This window comes from Sciurus carolinensis, chromosome 16, assembly GCF_902686445.1.
Source record: "Sciurus carolinensis chromosome 16, mSciCar1.2, whole genome shotgun sequence".
Lineage (NCBI taxonomy): Eukaryota > Metazoa > Chordata > Mammalia > Rodentia > Sciuridae > Sciurus > Sciurus carolinensis.
Genome location: NC_062228.1, coordinates 33,733,092 through 33,759,871, shown reverse-complemented (window position 1 = coordinate 33,759,871; position 26,780 = coordinate 33,733,092). Strand labels below are relative to the sequence as shown.

At 38.6% G+C, this 26,780-nt stretch overlaps 1 protein-coding gene across 1 annotated transcript in view; it reads left to right on the top strand.

Annotated features, from left to right (window-relative positions):
• The window catches only part of C16H16orf78 (chromosome 16 C16orf78 homolog), a 30,538-nt gene extending 3,758 nt beyond the window's left edge, over positions 1-26,780 (top strand). Inside the window, exons 3-5 of the mRNA XM_047527160.1 lie at positions 29-155; positions 23,615-23,873; positions 26,633-26,780. Coding sequence (XP_047383116.1) covers positions 29-155; positions 23,615-23,873; positions 26,633-26,780 — 534 coding nt within the window. The remainder of the gene's footprint in view (positions 1-28; positions 156-23,614; positions 23,874-26,632) is intronic.

Here is a 26,780-nt window from a genome sequence, read left to right as displayed (position 1 = left end):
GATGTACCTTCTCTCCGCTCCTTCCAAGGACATCAAGCAAAGCCCTAGTAAGACTGAGGAAACCCTCTACCGGAGGATCTACGGACCAGAGTCAATGGGACGCCGCGTCAGCATAGTATCCAGCAGCTACGCCAAGGAAGGCCCCAGGAAATCTGGTAAGGGGAGTGCCTCGGTTCCTGGGACCCAGAATTGTCTTTCCAAGGTCCCTCTTATCAAAGGAACAAAAAACTCATACCATCACTGAGACAGAGGCATCCATATCAATCCAACCATTGTGCACACAGGAGTCAGAAACCCACATGGAGTCTCTAGGGATCACACCCAGGGCCAGATTCGGCAAGCTGGATGTGACCTGGACAGGAGGCCAGTGGCTGTCAAGGTCCCACCCACCCCTGTGATTTCTCTTCTCAGGAAATTAACATCACGGTTCCAAGTTTTTGGACCATTTTGGTTACATTGACCCCATGAATTCCCAATTATTTAATTATTTAGATACCGTGACAATGTCAATTACAAAAGGACCTGTGGCCTGAAGCCTGACAAGGTGCTGCTCACTCCCAGGGAGGACTAGGTGTAGGTTACACCAAATACCTGGTTCCGGGTTCTGAACCCAGCTCCACTACTCTGCAATGAACTTGGAGTCCTGTGATCCCAAGGTCCAGTTTTCCCAGGTATAAAATGGGACAATAACATACCTGCATCGTAGCATGGTTGTGGGGCTTCAGCAAGATGTTGCATGTACAGTGCCCACCCTGACATAGAGGAGATGCTCGGTAAATATTAGTGACTATTGCTAAGTAAAAAATAAAAAATGTTGCTAAAATTTAGGATAGGTGTACGGTGAGGTTGGAAAAACAGATGCATTAATTGTGCATGGCCTTTTGAAACAGAAGGAAACGGCAAAAGAGAAATCTGGAAGGAATTCCAACTAGCCCAAGGGAAAAGTAGGCAAGAGCCCTTGAGGGGGAGCTGCCAATTCTACTACCTAAAGTTGCCTCCATTTTACCCCCAAAAGTCCTTTTTCCCCCTTTTCACTTAATTACACCAAAGCCATTGCAATCAAACTGTAGTCAATTGCCTGTCAGATTTAAATATGATTTTTCTCAGTACACTAAAGAATTCTGGACTAAATCCCAGAATAGCACTTCAGTGGAAAAACTGATAAAATCAAAAGAAGCTCTGTTCTGTACCAATGTTTATTTCTTAGTCTTGATGAATGGTCCATGGGCATATAAGATATTAGCATTCAGAGTTAGCATGTGAAGAGTGTACAGGAACACTCTGAATTTTCTTTGCACTTTTTCTTTACATCCATAATTATTCCAAAATTTTAAAATAAATATATTTAAAAAAATAAGACTGGCTTGTGTCCTATGGGAAGGACTTCCCAAGTTTTCTGTGACTCCAAGTGTTATGTCTGGCTCCAGCCTTCTGGTCCTTCTGGGTCCTTAATCTCCTGTAGCTCGTGCTTCCCATAGATTTTCCCTTCTCCCTGTCAACCCAGATGCAGAACAGCCCCATTTCCTTAATTTCCCCTCAAACCTCTCATGTGAGGCCTTTGTGTGTATATACAGGCAAATTTAAGGTTTGGGGGCAACTGATTATACAGCAAAGAATTCAGAGGCTGGTTATGAGATGCCCCTGTTCAAAGTCCTTTGACCCTTGCCCTCAGGAGTTTTTCCTGGCTACATTTCCTTGCAGGTAGTAGCTTTCTGAGGTTTTTCTCAACTCCATGACTGGGACTAGGTTAAGACAGGCATCCAGGGCACAATTCTAAGGTGGCCCCGATGCTTAACTACTGACACTACACTGGCACAAACCTGATATTGGGAACCCTCTTCAAAATCGCCCCCAGACACCTCGCAGGCCCCAATCTAGTTCCAGTCCCACCCGGCTGTCCTTCCTCCCTTTCCTTCCCTTCTCCCAGGTCCTTTGCATTCCTCCACACATTTCCATTGGCTTTGGGTTTGGAGAGATCTTTGTTTCATTTATGTCATTCCCAAAGTAGCCTTTCAAGATACTTTCCTAGACAAAATCAATTCCTTCCCGAAAAGAAACTCATACCAGTTGATTAAATAATTTTCAAAGATAAACTTCACACAGAGGAACCCAAAAACAAATCCCCAAACTTCCAAATAGATGAAGATTGATAGAAGACTAATCATCTATAAGAGAATCAAGACGCACTTAAATATAACAAAATTATCAAAATGGCAGTAAACAGCAAACACATACATATCCATAACAACACTGAATGTAAATGGTCTCAACAACCCAGTGAAAAAACACAGAAATAACAGGGATGGATCAAAAGGCCTTAGAATTGTGCCCTGGATGCCTGTCTTAACCTAGTCCCAGTCATGGAGTTGAGAAAAACCTCAGAAAGCTACTACCTGCAAGGAAATGTAGCCAGGAAAAACTCCTGAGGGCAGGGGTCAAAGGACTTTGAACAGGGGCATCTCATAACCAGCCTCTGAATTCTTTGCTGTATAATCAGTTGCCCCCAAACCTTAAATTTGCCTGTATATACACACAAAGGCCTCACATTAGAGGTTTGAGGGGAAATTAAGGAAATGGGGCTGTTCTGCATCTGGGTTGACAGGGAGAAGGGAAAATCTACGGGAAGCACGAGCTACAGACAAGACCCAACTACATACAGTTTCAAGAGACTCATCTTAAAGGCAGAGACACTCACAGACTGAAGGTAAAAGGACAGAAAAATATTCTATAATTAAGTCCAAAAATAAGCTGAGAAGCTTTAATCATATTTCACAAAGTCGATTTCAAGCAAAAATTAATGAGAAGTGATAAAGAAGGCCACTACATCCTGTAACGTGAATAATCCAACAAGAAGATATAGTGATACTAAACATTTATGCCCCAAATATCAGCACACCCAATTACATTACTGTAAAATACTCCTTGATATTAAACCCCAGATAGGCCTCAATATAATAAAATTGGGTAAGTTCAACACACCCTTATCATCAATAAACAAATCATCGAAAATCAATAAAGATATCTCCAAACTAAAAAAAACTAGTATGAAACAAATGGACCTAATAGATATTAGAGGATCTTTTACCCCCAAACAGCTGAATTTGCCTTAATCTCAGCAGTTCATGGAATATTTGCCAAAATAGACAATATTCTAAGTCACAATATAAGCATTAGCAAATACAAAAAAGAAAAAATAAAACAAAAAATATATATATAACCCCATGCATTATATCAGACCATAATGGAATGAAGCTAGAAATAAACAGAAAGGAAAATAACAGAAACCACGTACACACATGAAGATTAAATAATATTATTTTAATTGTAGAATGAATCAAAGAAGAAACAAGAGAAGAAATGCTTAGAAGCTAATGAGACTAGAAATACAAGATATCAAAACCTCTGGGACAGTAAGAAAGCAGTACTGGGAGAAAAAATTATTTCATTGAGTGCCTACATTAAAAAAATAGAAAGATCTCAAATGAATAAGCTTATGCTCCACCACGAAGCCTTAGAAAAAGAAGAACAAACTAATTCCAAAATCAGTAGAAGACAGGAAATAAGATCAGAACCAAAATTAATGAAATGGAGAATAAAAAAATATGCAGGATCACTGCAACCAAAGTTGGTTCTTTGAAAAGATAAATAATACTGATAAACCCTGACCCAAACTAACCAAAAGAAAAAGAGATACCCAGGTCAATGAAATTAGAGATGAAAAAGGAGATACCACCACAGACGCTTCTGAAATCCAGAGGATCATTAGAAAATATTTTAAAATTTATCCTTCAATAAACTGCAAAATCTAGAGAACACTGACAAATTTCTAGACACATATGACCTGCCCAAATTGAACCAAGAAGAGATAGAAAACCTAAAGTAATGAAATTGAAACAGCAATTAAAAGCCTTCCAACAGAGCCCAGGATCTGATGGATTCTCAGCTGAATTCTACCAGGTCTTATAGGTCTTTCTCAAATTATTCCATGAAATTGAAAGAGACAGAACACTCTCAAATACATTCTATGAAGCCAGAATCACCCTGATATCAAAACCAAAGAAAAATACAGACCAATCTCCCTGATGAATACATCTACAAAAACATCCTTAATAAAATATTAGCAAACTGCTTTCAAAACGTATGGTATGGGGCTGGGCTCAGCCATAGAGCGTGTGCCTAGTACATGTGAAGCACTAAGGTTCAATCCAAAGAGAGAGAGAGAGAGAGAAGTAAATGAAATAAAGGTATTGTGTCCATCTACAACTAAAAAATATTTTTTTTTAAAAGTATGGTACACTAAAAAGATAATACACCATGACCAAGTGGACTTCATTCCAGGAATGCAAGGTTGGTTCAACATTCACAAATCAATTGTAATTTACCACTTAAACAAAATTAAATGATGTACCTCACAGAAATAGAGCAAGCAATCATGAAATTCATTTGGAAAAATAAGAGACCCAGAATAGCCAAAGCCATCCTTAGCAAGAAGAGCCAAGCAGGTGGTATCACAATACCAGACCTTCAACTGTACTACAGAGCAACAGTAACAAAAACAGCATGGTATTGACACCAAAATAGACAGGTAGATCAATGGTACAGAACAGAGGACGCAGAGACAAACACCATAAACACAGTTATCTCATACTACACAAAGGTGACAAAAACATACAATGGAGAAAAGGTAGCCTATTCAACAAATGGTGCTGGGAAAACTGGAAATCCACATGCAGCAAAATGAAACTAAACCCCTATCTCTCACCCTGCACAAAACTCAACTCAAAATGGATCAGAGACCTCGGAATTACACCAGAGATCCTGCACCTTATAGAAGAAAAAATAGGTCCAAATCTTCATCATGTCAGCTTAGGACCAGTCTTCCTTAACATGACTCCTGAGGCACAAGAAATAAAAGCAGGAATCAATAATTGGGGTAGATTCAAACTAAAAAGCTTTTTCTCAGCAAAGGTAACAGAGTGGGAGAAAATCTTTGCCACACACACTTCAGATAGAGCACTAATCTCCAGAATCTATAAAGAACTCCAAAAACTTTACACCAAGAACACAAATAATCCAATCAACAAATGGGCTAAGGAAATGAGCAGACACTTCACAGAAGAAGATCTACAAGCAATCAACAGATATATGAAAAAATGTTCAACATCTCTAGTAATAAGAGAAATACAAATCAAAATTACCCTAAGATTCCATCTCACCCCAATTAGAATGGTGATTATCAAGAATACAGGCAATAATAGGTGTTGGCAAGGATGTGGGGGAAAAGGTACACTCATACATTGCTGGTGGGGTTGCAAATTTGAGCAGGCACTCTGGAAAGCAGTGTGGAGATTCCTTAGAAAACTTGGAATGGACCCACCATTTGACTGAGCTATCCCACTCCTTGGCCTATACCCAAATGACTTAAAATCAGCATACTGCAGAGATGCAGCCACGTCAATGTTCATAGCTGCTCAATTCACAATAGCTAGATTGTGGAACCAACCTAGATGCCCTTCAATAGATGAATGGATAAAGAAACTGTGGTATATATACACAATGGAATATTACTCAGTCATAAAGAAGAATAAAATTATGGCATTTTCAGGCAAATGGATGAAGTTGGAGAATATCATGCTAAGTGAGATAAGTCAATCCCAAAAAAACCAAAGGACGAATGATCTCCTCTGATAAGCGGAAGATGATACATAATGGGAGGTGGGAGAGAGGCAAGAATGGAGGAAGGATGGATTGTGTAGAGGAAAAAGAGGGGTGGGAGGGATAGGGGGAAGGAAAAATAACAGAATGAGACAAACATCACTACCCTATATACATGTATAATTACACAAATGGTATGACTCTACTTCATGTATAACCAGAGAAACAAGTTGTACCCCATTTGTTTACAATGAATCAAAATAAATAAATTATAAAAAATTAAAAAAAAAAACAAGAATCAAATGACATGACCATCTCAATAGATGCAGAAAAGGTCTTTGGTAAAATACAGCAATGATTCATGTTAAAACACTGAAGAAAGGAGGAATTAGAAGGAACTTACCCCAACCTAGAGATGATATGTGATAAACTCGAAGCCAGCATCATACTGAATGAAGAAAAACTGAAAGCTTTTCCTCTAAAATCAGGAAAAAGACAAGTATGTCCGTTCTTGCCACTCCTCTTCAATATAGTTCTCAAAACACTAGCCAGAGCAATCAGGGAAGACATTTCCTGACTTAATTTCCAGAGAAGGAAATTAAAGGGATACAAATAGGAAAGAAAAAATCAAACTATCACTGTTTGCCTGTATCTAGAAGACCCAAAAATTTCCACCATAAGACTTGTAGAACTGATAAATAAATTCAGCAAAGTAGCCAGATGCAAGATCAACATTTACAAGTCAATAGCTTTCCTGTACTTCAGCAGTGATTCTGATGAGAAAGAAATCAGGAAAACCATCCCATTTAAAATAACATCAAAAAATGAAAACAAAAACTTGGAAGTTAATCTAACCAAGGGGATGAAAGATCTCTACAATGAAAATTATCAAAAACTAAAGAAAGAAATTTAGAAGACTTCAGAAGATGGAAAGATCTCCCATGTTCTTGGATAGGCTGAATTAATATTGTCAAAATGGCCAGACTACCAAAAGCAATATATAGATTCAATGAAATTCCTATAAAAATATCAAATACATTGTTCACAGAACAAGAAAATACTATTTTTTAAATCCATTTGGAAGAATAAGAGACCCAGAATAGCCAAAGTATGCTGAGCAAGAAAAGCAAAGCAGGAGGTATCAAAATAATTGATCAAAAATTATACTACAGAGTTATCATAACAAAAACAGCATGGTATTGGTATCAAAGTAGACATGAAGACCAGTGGAACAGAATACAAAACACAGAGATAAACCCACACAGATAAAGTCATCTGTATTTGACAAAGGTGCCAAAAATATATGTTGGAGAAAAGACAGGCTTTTTAACAAATGGTGCTGGGGAAAAATGGATATCCATATGCAGAAGAATGGAATTAGATCCCTTGCACCCTGCATAAAAGTCAAACCAGAATGGATCAAAGACTTAGGATTAGACCAGAAACTTTGCAAATGCTAGAAGAAAACATAGAATTAACACTCCATCGTGTAGATTGCAGGCATTGACTTCCTCAACAAGACCCTTAAAGCTCAAGAAATAACCAAGAATCAATAAGTAGGATATTATCAAATTAGAAAACTTCTGCCCAACAATGATTAAGAGAGTGAAAAAAGAGTCTACAGAATGGTAAAAAAAAAATCTTTACCAGCTACTCATCTGACACAGATTAATATCATAATAATATATTATAATATATATAATATCATAATAATATGTATAATAACATAAAGAACTCAAAGAACTCAATGCCAAAAATAACTTGATCAAAACAAATAACTCTTCTCAAAAGAAGATACACAAATGGCCAACATATATGAAAAATGTTCAACATCTCTACTAATCGGGAAATGGAAATCAAAACTACACTAAGATTTGAGCTCATTCCAGTCAGAATGACAATGATAAAGAATACAAATAACAATCAAAGCTGGCGAGGATGTGCGGGGAAAGGTACACTCCTATATTGCTGGTGTGACTGCAAATTAGTAAAATCACTGTGGAAAGCAGTGTGGAGAGTCCTCAAAAAACCAGGAATGGAACCACCATAGATCCAATGATAACACTCCTCAGTATTTACCCTGAAGAATTAAAGGCATCCTACTACAGTGATACATGCAGACCCATTTTTATAGCAGCATAATTCACAATAGCCAAGCTATGGGACCAGCCTAGGTGTCCATCAATAGATGAATGAAGAAAGGAAATGTGGTGTATATACGCAATGGAGTTTTACTCAGCCATAAAGAAAAGGGAATGACATTTGCCGGTAAATGAAAAAAAAAAAAAAAAAAAAAAAAAAAAAAACGGAGAAAATCTTGCTAAGTGAACTAAGCCAGACTGAGAAAACCAAGAGTGGATTGTTTTCTCTCATGTGTTGAAACTAGAGCAAAATAAGGGAAAGAAGGCAGTGGAGGAAGAGATCAGATATACTAGAGGAAAATCAATGGAAGAGGAGGAGGAGAGCAAGAGGAAGGGAGGAAGGGAGGGAAAGGGGAGAAAATGTGGAGTAAATTTAACAAAATCATGTTATACACATATATAAGTGTACCGAAGGGAATTTCATCTTTTTTTACGTAGAAAGTACCAATTAAAAATAAAGGAGTGAAAGAAAGGTCAGTAGCAAAGGGGAGAGGGAAATGGGAATTGAAATCAAATTCTTTGCATGTATGATTTTGTCAAAATGAACCCAAATACAATCTAATTATAATGCTGTAATAAAAAGCAATTATTATTTACATCTCAATTAACAAGGATGCAGCAGGGCAGGCTGACTTGCCAGCTACTGAAGCCTCTGCTCTCCCCTTCTGAAAATGAAGACTTGTCTTTCCCAATGTAATTCAATGAGCAGCCACAAGAGGGCAGTAGAAAGGGTCAGCCCAAGTACAGCATCAGATATTCATTCAGAAGCATCTAGGAAATATTGGTATTCAGATGTGGCACCCAGGACTGAGGCAGGACTGGGACTGGGCACAGCAAGAGGTATACTTCCTGTGCAGGCTGGTAAAAGACCTACTGAGTGGGTAGAATCTGGATTGGAAGATAAGTTCAGGACAAAGCAAAGCCTAGGAAGAGCATGGAGCCAACTGCATGCTCGATTCTCATATTAGCTCATATTGCTACGGATTCGGCAAACTCAGCATGGTTGCCCACTGTATGCATCATCTCAGAGAAGGGCATTATCCCAACACAGAGACAAAAGCCAGAAGTCAGAGATTCTATTCTATCACTTGCCCCACCTCTCAACCTTCATGACCAGGTTCCAGGTCATGCAGTTCTTATCTCCTGAAAATTATTAATCTTTTTCTCTTCCTTCTCATATTCACTACCATTATCTTAGTTTAACATTGATCCTCTTCCAATAAAATAGCTTCCAAAAGTTTTCAGCTTCTCTGACTATCATATCGCTCTTTCTAATTTATTTGTGTCTCTATACTTAATGTGAGTTTCATCATGATTCTACCCCAAAAAATTAATAGAGCTACAAAAATTGACCCCAAAGAAATGAAGATCTTCTGGGCACAGTGGTACATGCCTGTAATCCAAGCAACTTGGGAGGCTGAGGCGAGAGGATTGTAAGCTAGAGTTCAGCCTCAACAATTTAGTGAGGCTCTAAGCAACTTCGTCAGATCCCATCTCAAAATAAAAAGGGCTGGGGATGTTGCTCAGTGGTTAGGCATCTCTGGGCTCAATACCCTGTGCAAAAGAGGCAGGGAGGAAATGAAGATCTATGAACTGATTGAAAAATTTCAGAATAATCCTCTTAAAGAAGTTCAGTGAATCACAAGAAAACAGACAAAAAAAAGAAATTAGGAAAACAAGACTTGAACAAAATGAAAAGTGCAAGAAAGAAAGAAATTTAAAAAAAAACAGATAACCAAGAAATGAAGAATACAATGTCTTATCAGAAAAGGTTAATAGAGCACTTTCACAGCAGCTTTGACCAGCAGAATTAGTGAATTCCAAGACACTTCATTTGAATTATCCAGTTGGAGTAATATGTGAGTTAGCTTTGCACTGCTGTGACCAAAATGCTCCACAAGAACAATTTAGAGGAGGAAGTTTACTTTGTCTCATAGTTCCAGAGGCTTAGTCCATAGTCAGTCAAGTTCATTGTCTGGGTCCAAGGGCATGGTGGAGGAGCGCTGCTCACCTCATGGCAGCCAGGAAAAAGAGAGCGAGGAAGGGGCCACTGGGAAAAGCACTCTTTCAGAGACCACCTCCAGTGACCTACCTCCTCAAATCACTTGCCTATAGTTACCACCCAGTTAGTCCATTCAAATTAGGGTGGACTGATTAGGTTATAGCTCTCACAGTCCAACAATTTCACCTCCTGCATTAACATAGGAGCTTTTGAAGGACACTTCATATCTAAACCACGGTTTAGATGCCCCTGACCCCTAAAAGCTCATGTTCATCTCACAATACAAAATGCATTTACTCCATTCCAAGAATCCCACAGTCTTAACAGTTCCAGCATTGCCCGAAAGTCCAACTCCAAAGTCTCTTCTGAGACTCAAGGCAAGTTTTTGTCTATGAGTCTGTAAAAATCAGAAACGAGTTACATATGTTCAATATATAGTAGCACAGAGTAAATATTCTTATTTCAAAAGGGGCATAGAAAAAAGACAACCAGCTGGGCAAACGGGTCCTGTAACTCCTCAGACAGATCTGGAACACATGGTAGCAAGATATTTTCTCCAAAGGACTTAGGCAGTCCCACCCCTCTGGCCTCACTGATTGCAACACACATGGGCTCTCCTTTGGAAGGACTCTGTCCATATTCAGTAGCCTTTCTCAGCAGACAGCACACATTACTGACATTTCTTAATTCCTGGGGGCTCACAGGAGTGTCCCACAGAGATTTCAACCCTCCTACACTTTGTCTGATCTCCCAGGTCTTCCTTTGAAATCTCAGGGGAAGCCTCCATGACCACTTAACTCCAGCATCCTGCATTCCAGCAGAACCAGCAACATGTGGATGATGCCAAGGTCTACTGCCAGCTCACACAAATGTTGGATGCCCTAGGATCTTGGTTGCTGTGGCCTCTGAATGACTGGGTGACTGAACATGGTTAACAACCTCCTAGGCCCCCCTATGTGAGCAGGGTGACCCCCATGATCTCTTCTCAAGGAATTTTTCCTTTTAGTTCTTGAGACTTGCAAATTCCCAAGGTGCCCTGAAAGCATCTTTCCTATTGTCTGTATGCAAAGTACTTAGCATCTCTTTGGGGGCCATAATCTCTTCAACAAGCATAACTTTCTTGGCCCCAGTTTTACATGCACTTTTCTGGTCAAACTGTAAGCTTTTAAACTCCTCCTCCTCTCTTTTATGCTCTTGATTCTCACCAAAAAAAAAAAAAAAAAAAAAAAAAAACTTGGCCAAAAGCTGCCAGTGATATCCATGCCGCTGCCTGAATGCCTGTGCAGCCTTGAAATTTCCTCTGTCAGATTAGTCCACCATCTTTAAATTCAGGCCCACACAAAGTCTTAGGACATTATCAAAGTGTAGACAAGTTCTTTGCCAGAATATAACACGAATGTTCAGTTTCCAATAGAGTGCTCATTCTCCTCTGAAACTTCACCAGCACAGTCTACATTCCAATGAGCATTCTGGTCTTCCAAACTCCCACCAGTATTGCCCATTAAACTCTGCTTACAACATGCTAAGCCTTCTCCAACCTGTATGTCTAAACTTTTCCAAGTTCCTCCTGCAAATCAGTCCCAAATGCTTCTGAACCACATAGGTTAGTCTCAGCAGTAACCCCACTTCTAGGTCCCAATTTCTATGTTAGTCAGCTTTTCGTTACTGTGACTAAAGTATACAACACGAACTGTTTAGATGAGGAAAAGTTTATTTTGGCTCACAGTTCCAGAGGTTTAGTCCAGAATCGGTCAAGTCCATTGCTCGGGGCCCAAGGTGAGGCAGAATATCATGGTAGAAAGGTGTGGTAGGGGATTGCTGTTTACCTCATGGCAGCTGGTAAGTAAAGAGAGAGCAAGGAGCTGCAGGAAAGGTGAACCCTTCCAGGGCAAGAACCCAATAACCTAATTCCTCTAGTCACACACCACCTGCCTACAGTTACTACCCAACCCATTCAAACTCGGATGGACTGATTAAGTTATAACTCTCACAATCCAATCATTTCATCTCAGACTATTATTGCATTAACCCAGGAGCTTTATCATTCCAAATGGTAAGAAGAATCAAAACCAAAACATAAATGAAGAAAACTTACAGGATTTATGAGACACCATCAAGTAAAACAATATATTCCTCTTGGGTGACCAAGAAGAGGATGGAAAGAAAAGACCCAGAAGATTAAAGAAATATTGACTGAAAACCTCCCAAATTTGGACATACTGTTTCATGAGGCCCAAAGTTCTCCAAATGGTTAAATACAAAAACATCTACACATTATAATTAAGTTGTCAAAAGTCAAAGACAAAGAGAAAATTTTGAAAATAACAGAAAAGCAAACTTGTCACATACAGGGTAACCTTCATGAAACTATCAATGGATTTCTCAGTGGAAACCTTGCAGGCCAGGAAAGAGTGGGATAATGTATTCAAAATATTGAAAGGAAAAAAAAAATCCTGCCAACCAAGAATACTATACCCACTGAAGCTGTCTTACAGAAATGGAGAGATAATGATCTTCCCAAATAAGCAGAAGTTGAGAGAGTTCATTACTGCTAGCACTGCTTTACAAGAAATGCCAAAGGGTGTCCCTCCACCAAAATAAAAGGACACTAATAACAACATAAAAACATATGAATGCATAAAACTCACTGGCAAAGGTACATAGCCAAATTTAATTTTTTTACTATTGTAATGGTGAAATGAAATGAAAGTTAAAAACAAATACATTTTAAAATTATAACTATAAAAACCTAATTATGCCTAGTAGTGTCAAACTTTTTAATATTTTTATCTTTTTATAATTGACATATAATGTTAGTACGTATTTATGGAGCACACTAGGATAATTTGACACATGTATAGAATGTATAATTGTCAACTCAGGGTAATTGGCATTTCCATCTCCCCAAATATCATTTCTACCTATTGGAAAATCTCCAGACTCTTCTACTTATTTTGAAATATATCAAATTGTTGTAGCCCCCAGTTACTCTACTGTGCTATAGAAGACCAGAACTAATTCCTCCTATCTAAATGTATTTGGGTATCTGCTATTCAATTGATCTCCATCTCTTCTCCCTTCCCCTTTCCCACAGAGACTTTCTTTTGATTTCTTTTCAAAATTCTATTGTCTATCTTTAAATTTTAAAACAGAAATGCATTCAGAATCAAGTTCTTGTACTGTGGGTAACAGTTGATATTGTTTTCAAATAAGGTTAATAAATTTCAATAAAAATAGAAAAACATAATAATCATTTGTTGATACAGAAAACAAAAATATGTAAACTGTTACTTCAATAACACAAAATGGGGGAGAAGTAAAAATATAGTTTTGCATGCAATCAAAGTTAAGTTGTTCTGAACTTGAAACAGAATGTTTAAACAGTTAAGATGCTTCACATGGGCTAGGGCTGTAGCTCAGTAGTACAGCGTCTACCTAGCACATGGGAGGCACTGGATTTGATCCTCAGCAACACATAAAAATAAATAAATCAATAAAGATATTGTGTCCATCTACAACTAAAAAAATTGTTCTAAAAAGATGCTTCATGTAAGCCTCATAATAACCACAGAGGAAAAGCCTGAGGTCTTAACTCAAAAAGGAAGACAAGAAGAAAAGAAGACAGGAACTCCAAAACGGGCCAAAAAAAAAAAAAAATCTTAAGTCCTTACCTATCAATAATGATTTTAAATATAAAGGGATTAAATTTTCTGTTGCAATCACAGAATATTATAGATTGAGGAATCTATAAGGAAAAGATTCCTTGGCTCACAATTCTGGAGGCTGGGAAGTCCAAGGGCATGTCCACAGCATCTGGGGAGGCTTTTGAGCTGTGTCAGAATGTAGTGAGGGTGAAAGTGACAGCCAGTGTGTGCAGAAGAGACAACGGGGAACGGGGGGGTAGACTCTCTTCATAACCACACGCTCTTGGTAATGACCATAATCACTCATGAGACTGGGAAGCACCCATGACCCAAACAGCTCCCAAGAGGACCCACTTCCCAAGACCACCACAGTGGGGATCAAGTTTCCAACATATGACTCTGGGGAACACATTCAAGCTATAACATTCTCTAATTAAAATAGAGTATCTGAGTGAATTTTAAAAATCCAACTATCTGCTGCTCACAAGAGATTCATTTTAAGAACACATATAAGCTGAAAGTGAAGGGATGGATAGAAATATTCCATGCATAGATTCCAAAAGAAGCAGGGGGTAGTTATATCAGACCCAAGAGACTTTAAGTTAAAAATTGTCACATGAGGCAAAGAAGGTCATTATATAACAATGAAAGGGGAAATTCACATCACTTTTGTAAATATTTATATGCCCAATATCAGATAAACAAATATTAACAGAATTGAAAGGAGAAATTACTTATAATATAATAATAGGGACTTTAATATCCTACTCTCACAACATCGGTCATCCAGACAGAAAATCAATAAGTAAACAGCAGATTTGAAAATTACCATAAACCAACGAATCTAATAGATATGTACAGAACATCCCACCCAACAGTAGCGCAGTACACATCCTTCTCAAGCACACCTGAAACATTCTTCAGGATAGATCATATGTTAGACCACAATTCAAGAAGATCAAAATCTTGTCAAGTATCTAGAATCAACAATAGGAGAAAAGTTGGAATTTTTTTAAATAAATGGAAATTAAACTCACTCCTCGAATAACTAATGGGTCAAAGAAGAAATCAAAGGGGAAATTAAAAAGAATCCTGAGACAAATGGAATCAGAAACATCACATATCAAAATACAGGGGGGCAGTAAAAGCAATTCAAGAGGAAAATTTATACCTGTAAAATGTCTACATTGACAAAAACGAAGAAAGAAAGAAAGGATCCCAAGTAAATAACCTAACTTTGTACCTCAAGGAACTGAAAAAAGAACAGAGGAAGCACACAGTTAACAGAAATAAGAAAATAATAAAAACTAGAGAAGAAATAAAGACTACTAAAACAATTTAAAAGATCAATGAAGAGTTGGTTTTGAGAAGAGATTGACAAACCTTTAGCTAACCAAGAAGAAAAGATGATTTAGAAATGAGAGTAGACTTGCAACTGATGTCACAAATGTGCAAAGGATCCTAAGAGACTGTTATAAATAAGTATATACCAATGAACTGTATACTCTAAAAGAAGCAGATAAATTCCTACAAACATAAACTCTGCCAACACTGAATTATGAAGAAATAGAAAATCTGAATACAGACCAATAGCAAGTAAGAAGATTGAATTAGCAGATATAAACATCTTAACAAAGAAAAGCCCCGGACCCAATAGCAGCACTGGTGAAGTCTATCAAATGTTTAAATAAGAATAAATATCAGTCTCCTTCTCAAACTCTTTCAAAAAGTTGAAGAACATTTCCAAACTCCAAGTCATCATTATCCTGATACCAAAGCCAGATAAGGGTATTACAAGAAAATAATTATAGGCCAGTATCCCTGATAAGATTAGATGCAAAAATTCTCAACACAATGCCAGCAAACCAAATTCAACACTGCATTAAAAGAACTGTGCCCAATGACTGAGTAGATTTATATACAAGGTTGGTTCGACATATGAAAATTAAATAAAGACAATATACCACGTTAACAAAACACAGGATAAAATCAGATTGTCATCTCAATAGATTCACGAAATCATTCAACAGAATTCGACATCCTTTTACAATAAACGCTTTCAACAAATTGGGTATAGAAGGAGTATACCTCAACATCATAAAGGTCACACACCACCAGCCCACCACTGACATCAGACTCAGTGGTGAAAAGCCAAAAGCTTTTTTTCTAAGATCAGGAACAAGACAAGGATGCCTACTCTTAGCACTATTAGTGAACATAATTCTGTCCTAGCCAGAGCAATTAGGCAAGAAAAAGAAACAAAGAGGATCCAAATCAGAGGAAAGAAGTAAAATTGTCTGTATTCAGATGTCATGATCTGATTCATACAAAACCATAAAGATGCTAACAAAAAAATGTTAAAATTAGTAAATTCAGTAAAGTTGCAGGATACCAAATCAGCAAGTAAAAATCAATTTGTTTTGTTACACTAACAACAAACTGTCTTTAAAAAAGTAAATTTTTAAAAATCCTACTTACAATAGCATAAAAAACAATAAAATACTCAGGAATAAATGTAACCAAGGAGGTAAAAGATCTGTATACTGAATAAGCTGTAAAACTTTGACAAAAGAAGTTAAAGAAAACAAATAAATGGAAAGATATCCAGTGTTTGGGGATTGGAAAAATTAATATATTCAAAATTTCCATATTACCAAAGTAGTCTATAGATCCAACATGATGTCCATGAAATCCAATGTTATTTTCCACAAAAATAGCAATAAACAATCCTAAAATTCATATGGACCCTCAAAAGACCCCAACTAGCCAAAATTATCTTGAGAGAGAAGAGTAAGTTGGATTTCCTGATTTCAAACTGTACTACAAAGCTATGGTAATCAAAAACAATATGGTACTAGAAACAGAAGATAAACTAATGGAACAGAATAGAGAGCCCAGAAATAAACCCACACAAATACAGTCAACTATCATTGAACAATGGCACCAACAGTATACAACAGGGGAAGGACAGTCCATCCAATAAATGATGCTGGAAAAACTGGATATCCATATGCAAAAGAATGAAATTGGGTCTCTACACCACTTACAAAAATTAACTCCAAATGAATTAAAGACTTAACTATAAGATCTTACACTATAAAGCTTCTCTTAAAAAGCATAGGAATAAAACTCCTTGACGTTGGTCTTGGTAAGGATTTTTTTGATATCTCACAAAAAGCACAAGTAATAGATGCAAAACTAAACACGTGAATCCTAAAATTCATTTGGAAGATAAGAGTCCCAGAATAGCCAAACAATGCTAAGCCAAAAAAAAGCAACACTGGAGGTATCACAAGAGCTGACTCTAAATTATACTACAGAGTTTCAGTAACAAAAACTGCATGGCACTGAGATAAAAACAGACACACAGACCAATGGAAAAGAATAGAAGACACAGAAACAAACCCACACAGATACAGTTATCTGACCCTTGACCAAAACGTACATTGGAGAAAAGTCTTTTAACAAATAATGCGGGAAAACTTGTTATTCATATGTACAAGAATGAAACTAGATCCTTATCTCTCACCCTACACAAAAGTCAACTCAAAATGAACCAAAGACCAAGAAATTAGACAAGAAACTTTGCAACCCCTAGGCAAAAACATAGGTTCAACATTCCAACATACAGGTGCAGGCAACTACTTTCTCAAGAGGACTCCTAAAGTTCAGGAAATAATATCAAGAACTAATAAATGGGATGGCATCAAATTAAAAGGTTTCTGCACAGTAAAGGAAACAATTAAGAATTTGAAGAGAGAACCTTTGGAATGGGAGAAAATCTCTGCTAGTTACTCTTCTGATAGAGGATTAATATCCAGAATATATAAAGAACTCAAAACACTTAACACCAGAAAAATCAATAACTGAATTACTAAATGGGTAAATGAACTAAACAGACATTTCTAAAAATAAGAGATACAAATGGCCAGCCAATATATGAAAAAATGTTTAACACTGTTAGCAATTATGAAAATACAAATCAAAACTACACTGAGATTTCATCTCAGAATGGTTTAGAATGGCAGTCATCAAGAATACAGGCTAAAAAAAAAAAAAAAAAAAAAAACAAAGAACACAGGCTATACCACGGAATTTACAGTGTACATCTTTCACTTCCAACCATCAACTTTCACTCCATATAAAGCATAGGAAATGTACGAAAAATTACTGGTGGTTTCTCCTCTCCCAGACTTCATGCTGTGGCCATCAAAATTATGTTTCTCCATATGTTATAAACTACACAATACAGCAATATTATATTTTCTTTTAAAAACTACATTTTATCCAAGAACGTGGGAGATCTTTCCATCTTCTAAGGTTTTCTTTAGTGTTCTGTGGTTCTCATTGTAAAGGTCTTTCACCTCTTTTGTTAGATTATTTCCCAAGTTGTTGGTTTTTTTTTTTTTTTTGAGGCTATTGTGAATGGGGTAGTTTTCCTAATTTCTCTTTCAGAGGATTCATCACTTATGAATAAAAATGCATTAGATTTATGAGCTTTGATTTGATATCCTGCTACTTTACTGAATTCATTTATGAATTCTAGAAGTTTTCTGGTGGAATTTTTTAAGCTCATCTAAATATAGAATCATGTCATTGGCAAACAGGGATAGTTTGAGTTCTTCTTTTCCTATTCATATCCCTTTAATTTCTTTGGTCTGTCTAATTGCTCTGGCTAGAGCTTCAAGGATGATGTTGAATAGAAGTGGCGAAAGAGGGCATCCCTGTTGTGTTCCAGTTTTTTGTCAGAATGGCCATACTACCAAAGCACTATACAAATTCAGTGCAATTCCAATTAAAATCCCAATGACATTCCTCATAGTAATAGAGAAAGCAATCATGAAATTCATTTGGAAGACTAAGAGAACCAGAATAGCCAAAGCCATCCTTAGCAAGAAGAGCCAAGCAGGTGATATCACAATACCAGACCTTCAACTGTACTACAGAGCAACAGTAACAAAAACAGCATGGTATTGACACCAAAATAGACAGGTAGATCAATGGTACAGAACAGAGGATGCAGAGACAAACACCATAAACACAGTTATCTCATACTACACAAAGGTGACAAAAACATACAATGGAGAAAAGGTAGCCTATTCAACAAATGGTGCTGGGAAAACTGGAAATCCACATGCAGCAAAATGAAACTAAACCCCTATCTCTCACCCTGCACAAAACTCAACTCAAAATGGATCAGAGACCTCGGAATTACACCAGAGATCCTGCACCTTATAGAAGAAAAAATAGGTCCAAATCTTCATCATGTCAGCTTAGGACCAGTCTTCCTTAACATGACTCCTGAGGCACAAGAAATAAAAGCAGGAATCAATAATTGGGGTAGATTCAAACTAAAAAGCTTTTTCTCAGCAAAGGTAACAGAGTGGGAGAAAATCTTTGCCACACACACTTCAGATAGAGCACTAATCTCCAGAATCTATAAAGAACTCCAAAAACTACATCAAGAATACAAATAACCCAATCAATAAATGGGCTAAGGAAATGAGCAGACACCTCACAGAAGAAGATCTACAACCAATCAACAGATAAATGAAAAAAATGTTCAACATCTCTAGTAATAAGAGAAATGCAAAACTACCCTAAGATTCCATCTCACCCCAATTAGAATGGTGATTATCAAGAATACAGGCAACAATAGGTGTTGGCAAGGATGTGGGGGAAAAGGTACACTCATACATTGCTGGTGGAGTTGCAAATTAGTGCAGCCACTCTGGAAAGCAGTATGGAGATTCCTCAGAAAGCTTGGAATGGAACCACCATTTGACCCAGCTATCCCACTCCTTGGCCTATACTCAAAGGACTTAAAATCAGAATACTACAGTGATGCAGCCACATCAATGTTTATAGCAGCTCAATTCATAATAGCCAGATTGTGGAACCAACCTAGATGCCCTTCAATAGATGAATGGATAAAGAAACTGTGGTATATACACACAATGGAATATTATTCAACCATAAAGAAGAATAAAATTATGACATTTTCAGGCAAATGGATGAAGTTGGAGAATATCATGCTAAGTGAGATAAGCCAATCTCAAAAAACTAAAGGCCAAATGATTTCTCTGATAAGTGGATGATGATACATAATGGGCGAAGGGGGAGGAGCTAAGGGAAGAATGGCGGAAGGATGGATTGTGTAGAGGGAAATGAGGGGTGAGGAGGGGGCAGGGGAAGGAAAGATAATAGAATGAGACAAACATCATTACCCTATGTACATGTATGATTACACTAACGGTGTGACTACAGGCTCCCAGGAAAGGGGCTGTCAACCTGGGTTCACTCATAAGTTCATCACTAAGCAGATACAGCATCTTGGGTCCAGTGCCTAAGCTTTCTGATCTTCAAATTCTAATTTGTTAAATGGATAGGACTCAGGAATGAGACTCTAGTGCCCCTACTGCCCTAAAAAGACTCTGGTTGCTATTACCTTTCCTATTCCTACTATTTCTTCCAATATAGGCCCCCTTTGACCCAGAAGAGGATCAGATGTCTCAGAAAGGTCTATGGTTCTTTCCCCAAGGGATTTCCCATTCGCATCAAAAAGGATATTCAAATCATGATCCTCCTGGAACACAACACTAATTTCTATTCTGAAAAAAAAAAACAGATTGCAAAGCCCCCCTGACCTTCTCACCTGGTCAGGGGCTGCCAGACCAGAGCACCATACTGGATATAAAGAGTCCTAATTCAACCACTGACTCAACATGGGACCTGGGCAAGTCACACTCTCTCCAGGACACTGTTCCTCCACATGTATAATTGTAGGTCTCGACTCCTTCTGCTCAGCATCTCCTGGTAAAAGTCTTGAACTTTGTTGATGAAACCTTGCAACCCACAGAGAGAAAGAACAATTGACTTAAAATGGAAGCAGACTGGTATTGCCCACATGAAGGTGAAGATATAGAAATATTTAGGGCCTTAGCCATGTATCTTCTAAAAGAAGGCAGACACACCAAATTAGGAAATAATGGATTTAGAAGCAAAATCTAGATATATGCCCTTCAAGTAGATGATATAGAAAGTCTGAAAACATCCTGTGCATGGTTGCACAGCCGCTTGGGAGGCTGAGGCAGGAGGATCACAAGTTCAAAGCCAGCCTCAGCAATTTAGTGAGGTCCTAAGCAACTTAGTGAGACCCTTTCTCTAAATAAAAAATCAAGAAGGGCTGGGGATGTGGCTCAGTGGTTGAGAGCCACTGGGTTCAATCCCCGGTACCCATTCCCTCAAACACAAAGAAGAAAGAAAACAAAAGGATAACACAAAAATGCAAACAGATAAGATGGAATTGTGGCTGAAAGAAACACACAGAATGAAGGAGGGATCTACTTAAATGTTAAAAAGTATAAGTAATAACCATAAACCTACATGCACCAAAAACGTGGTAACTAAACAGATAAAGATATGTAGAAATCCAAGGGGAAGCTTTTAAACATAGTTATTTGGGGAAATTTTAATATACCTCCTTCAGAAACATATTAATTAAATAGAAAATAATAGGAAGTACACACTAGAAGGTGATAACAGAATTAACAAGCCATAACTTTATATCTAAGTATGTGGAATGAGACCGACATCATTGCCTTATGTACATGTATGATTACATGAAAGGTGTGAATCTACATGGTACACAACCATAGAAACGAAAAGATGTACACCATCTGTGGACAATGAGTCAAAATGCAGTCTGTAAAAATAAGATTAAAAAAAAGAATTTTTAAAAGAATGAAAAAAAATAAAGAACATAAACTTTTTAATGGTTGAAGAATATTTACAAAAATCACCTGTATAATTCACCACAAAGAGAATATTAACGTTCAAAAAAGGAAAGATTTAAGGGCCACCTATTGTATCCTAAACCTATTGGAAATAAAATTTTAAACTGCTCTTCAACTTAAAAAATTGGAATTACAAAACACACACCCAAATTATCTATGTATCAGTGAAAATAAGGCTGTTTTATACCAAAACCTGTGGGGTAGAGGCAGAAGGTATGCTCAGAGAAAAATGTACAACAAAAACTAAAGTAAAAGTAGTGGTTCTTGTCTTTATAAAAGAAAAAAGAAATAACTAACGTTTTTACTAGTTTATAAATAGAAGACAGAATTACTATGAAAACAAGAATTAATATTAAATGTTAAATACTGGCAGAGATTAATGAAAATCAAGATAAAAGTAATTAAAAGCAAAATCCAATGGCAACACTTTGAAAAATCAAGGGACAAATAAATGAATATAACACAAGCCTTATTAAAAAGAAGAGTAAAAAAATCTCAAGATTTGGTATAAGAGCTGGGCACAGAGACGCCTGGCTGTCATCCCCACATTTTAGGGGCTAAGGCAGGGAGTTCACAAGTTCTAAGCCAGCCTCAGGAACTTAGCGAGCCCCTGAGCAACTTAGACACTGTCTCTAAATAAAATATAAAAAAGGACTTGGAATGTGACTCAGTGGTTAAGCACTTCTGGGTCCAATCCCCAGTACAAAAAAAAAAAAAAAATTTAAAAAAAAGTCTGAGAAAGGATACAGAGCAAAACAATAAGTTCCTATATTCATATATTAAGTGTATAGTGTATTTTTTTTAACTACTGGGAATTGAACCCAGGAGTGCTTAACTACTGAGCCACATCTTTATATTTTATTTAGAGACAGGATCTTACTGAGTTGCTTAGGACCTCTCTAAAATGCTGAGACTGACTTTGAACTTGAGATCCTCCTGCCTCAGCCTCCAGAGTTTCTGGGATTACAGGAGTGAACCATATGCCAAGCTCTATTCGGTGTATTTGCTGGAATATATTTTTTATATTTTTTGGTATCTTTATTATTGTATAGAAGTATGTAATTCATATTATACAGAACCTATATAATACATATCCTATCTAATCTTTAAAGAGCAAATAATTTCAATGTCACTTCAACTATTACAGACAAATAGAATATAGACATTTCTGCATTAATTTAAGCAGACATCATAACTTAATATTAACATTTTAACCAAAAACCACAGACCAATTTCACGATAATGTAGATGCAAAAAAATCTGAAAATATTGTAAAATACATCAAATACGCCAATGTCTAAAATAATGATTCCTCAAGACTCAACTGGATTTATAACGATAAGTAAGAAATGATTTACTACAAGGATATCTAGCAACATATTTTATTACATCAACAAATAAAAGAAAAGCTATATAATCATATCAAAAGATGATACAAAACAAAACATTGCATTAAGCTATTTTTACTAATAAAAACTCCAAAGTTAAAATTAAGCTGCTAAAACATGATAAGACATATACTCCAAAGAGTAGCAAATATCATTGCAAAATGATGAAATGCTAAAGTCATTTTAAGAGTAATCAGGGATAAAATGGTGCATATCGTTCTTGTCATTGTTTTTACAGGGTCTGTCAAATTAAATATGTCAAGAAGAAAATAAAATTTTTATAAATAGAGGATTTTTTTCATTTTACTCAAATATTGCATTCCTGCCAAAGTCAAGAAAGTCTTGTAAATCAATAATATTTGCTAATTGATAAAACGCACCATTGGTTGTGTACTAGACAAACACATTTTAAGAAACAACAGATTTTCTCTATACACGTCATGCCCATTAAAAATGGAATGGGTAGAAAATATTCCATCCTCATAAGTAAAAGTTTATAAAATAATTAGAGGAATTTAACAAGAAGAAAAAATTAAGATCTCCAAGCTCTAACCCCAGTAGGATTTTCTTCAGTACGAATGCCATATTTGGGTCACATCAGACGTTCAGAGTTTCATGCATTTGTGGCTCCGTGCAAGCCATCGTTTTCTCCCCTTTTCTGTCTAATAAACGGTTTGTCCTTTAACGCCACCCCCACCCCCAAAGCTCATCCCCTCTGATTTCTTCCTCGACCTCCTCTAGGCGAATTTCCTATAGGTAAACTCCCTCTGGGGAGAGAGGAGAGGAAAGATGGAGGGAAGCGGTAATGGGAAGGAGAAAGGGAAGGAAGTGAGAAAGGCAGGGAGCCCGCGGGAGGAGAGGAAGGATTGGATGGTGCAAAGCCGCCACCTGGACCAGGTGGTCCCCGAAGCCCCTGCGCTCCCTCCTGCCAACCCCGCCTCCCTCCTCTCCCGGGCGCTAACTCAAGGGGGCACCTGTCCTCTTTCAGAATTAGACATCAAGGATGCCATCGCCCTAGAGTCCACTCAGCGGGCAAGCACGTACCGCCGACAGAGCAGCATCATAGATCCCACGCTGCAGGAGGCCATCTTCAGCGGCCGCAGGGCCACCCTCACGTTGAGAGACTGGGCAGGCAAGACCCAAGACATCGCTTACGAGCGCAAGCTGAAGACCCTCATGGACAAGAGCACCGAGCCCAAGATTGAAACCATGAAAATGCTCAAGCCGGAGGAGGTGCTCAACTGCCGGTGAGCAGCCCCGGGGCCAGGGCATGGGCCGAGGGTGTCCTGGGGGAGGGAGGCCGTGGTCACTGCTGTCTCCGGTTTGGACACCTGGAAACCTAGGCAGGTGGACTCGCAGGAGTCAGCTCCGTCCCTGAGTCCCAAAGAACCGTTCCAGCCGGAGCCAGTGGGTTGCAGGGGTAGCAGCCATTTAGGTGTGCTAGTTTGGGTGCTACACATTTGGACACTTAGGCAACCCTTCCAATATTTCCATTGGTTGCACAACAGAAGCCATGAACAGTATTCAAAAAGGGAAGAAGGAAAAGTGGCCCACCCCTGTAATCCCTGGGGGGCTGGAGGCTGAGGAAGTCGGGTCACAAGTTCTGGCCAGCCTCAGCAACTTAGCAAGACTCTGTCTCAAAATTTTTAAAAAATAAAATAAAAAGAACTGGAGATTAGCTCCGTAGTAAATTGCCTCTGGGTTCAATCCCAAGTGCAAAAGAAAAAAAAAAGAATGAGTTGCCTGTGGTCTTGTTTTAACAGGAAATTCTGCTAAGATCCTTACACTATGGGGTGGAATAGTAGCCATAGTCCCCAGTGGCGCTCTGCTATGCTTTTGGACTTTTAGACTCCCAAGGGGACCATGAATCAAGTTAGGCCGTTTAATAGGTACTGCTCTTACCAAAGGGCTCCCTTCTGCTTGCTCTTATTTATCAGGGCTTTCTGCTTTTCAGCAACACCAAGCAGCTTGGACTCCACCCCAACCCACCCACTCCCCCCGCCAAAAAAAAAAACCAGGGATCCCTCTCCATAGCCCAGTGTTATCCTCACTAAAAAGACATAAAAGACAAAGCCCAAAAACCTTAGCTGAGAGCAAAGGAGACAATAGAGTAATGTAGACATCCTTGTGAAATTGATAGCAATAAACTCATCCATAGGTGTAAGATGGCCACAATGGTGGGAAGTCCACAAGGCCAGCTCCACCTACTGCCAGGCTAAGAGGCAGTTGAGTGGGATGGTTGATTGGCTGAATGATGAACAGGTAGAGTCCCCAGTTGACTGCCTTGTGGGTAATCAATGACTGGACAACTTTGGCTGTGCCTTTTAGATTGATCACGTGTTTCTAATTGACTCTGGCTCCGTGGGGTCCATGGTGGGAAGAAAAGAGATTTGGCTAGGACTCTGGCCCTCCAAGGAGGGAGGAAGAATATTTGAAAAGATGGCATGTATGAAGCCATTAGAAAAAGATGCAAGAAAAGGATGAAATAGTTCAGAATGGGATCTTAATGGGCGCCCACATGCACCAGTGTGTGAGACCTCAGAGGCTGGACTGGTCAAGGAGGAGGAGGTGGGCAGTGGCTGGAGTCATCAAGGAAAGGGTTGTCCAGCGTGGGGATAGGTGAGCAGTGGAACTGGCCACGAGAACAGGTGAGCTCTGGGGAGCTCTTGAAGGAGCTCCACCTCCATGTCTATAGCAAAGTACCCAACCAGCAGGAGGTCTGAGTAGGGGGCTTCCTCGCCTCATGCTAAAGCTGGGAGGAAGGCCAGGCTTGACGGTGCAGTAAGTTCTCTGGCTCAAACAGTAGAGATACTTTCTAGAACATACCATAAAAATGGAATCTATTCCATCCTTCAATATACGTCAGATTGTGGGGCTTTAGAAAATAATGTAAATCAACATCCTAAATTATTTTTTAATTTGCTGAATATTATTAGAATAAAATATGCACTTCGTCCCTACGGCTGTTCAGCCATTATTTCCACCATTCTGTCTTTCAGCCCTTGGCATCTCTCAGAGTACGTGCCTATGAGGGTGACGAAGCACACAATAATTTACACTAGTTTTTCTCCCCACTTGGCTTCAGGTGACAGCCACATTACACTTTGTTCCTCCTAATGCCATTTTAATTATGGCATTTTAATTAAGAACCCTCAGAATGGGATAGTTGATTCTTGGCTTAAGAATTCCTCTGTTGATGGAATTTCTCATATCCCTGTTGTTGATAAACCCCACATGAACACTTTCTATTATGTAACTTTTCCTTCCACTGACTTCTTTACTTGAGATAAGTGGATGCTTTAGTTAGCTTTTTCACTGCTGTGACTAAAAGTCTTAACCAAAACAATTGTAGAGGAGGAAATGTTTATGTGAGGGCTCACGGTTTCAGGGGTATCAGTCCATAGACAGGTGACTTCATTCCTCCAGGCTGGAGGTGAGGCTGAACATCATGGAGGAAGAGTGTAAGGGAGGAGAGCCGCTCACATCATGCTCAGAGAGCAGAGAGACTCACCAGATATGTACCCCAAGGCCACGCCCCCAATGACCCACCTCCTCCAGCCACACCCTACCCACCTTCAGTGACCACTCAGTTAATCCCTTTAGGGGGGGATTGATTCACTGATTGGGTTCAGGCTCATAACGCAATCATTTCTCCTCTAAACCTTGCATTGTCTCACACTTGAACTTTTGGGGGACACCTCACATCCAAACCACAACCGTGGAGAACCTAAGTGGAGTCGCTCAGTCAGAGACAATGAGCCTTTTGTCCTGGGGCAAGGTAGGAGTGGTGCTTGGCAAATTGATTTAGAGAGTCCCACCGAGGCCAGCTGGCCACCTCTGCAGGGTGTTCCTGTGTCTCACAGTGTGTCTGTCAGTTCCACAAGTGTCTAGAGAGCCAGTCCCCTGGAGAGGTCTCACACTTCATGCTGCTTAAAGTTAAGCCCTTATCAATAACGATGGACGCTCCCGTGATGCCACTTGCCACTGACACCCTCCTCTTGCACAGATACCTGCGACTGTCCAAGAACAACATCCGGACCCTGCTCAAGCTGTGCAAGGATGCAGGGCTGAACATGGACATCCATCCCCACATGGTTGAAGCAGAGATAGATTCTAAGAAAGTTTTCACCCGAGGCTCCAACGCAACTCCCTAA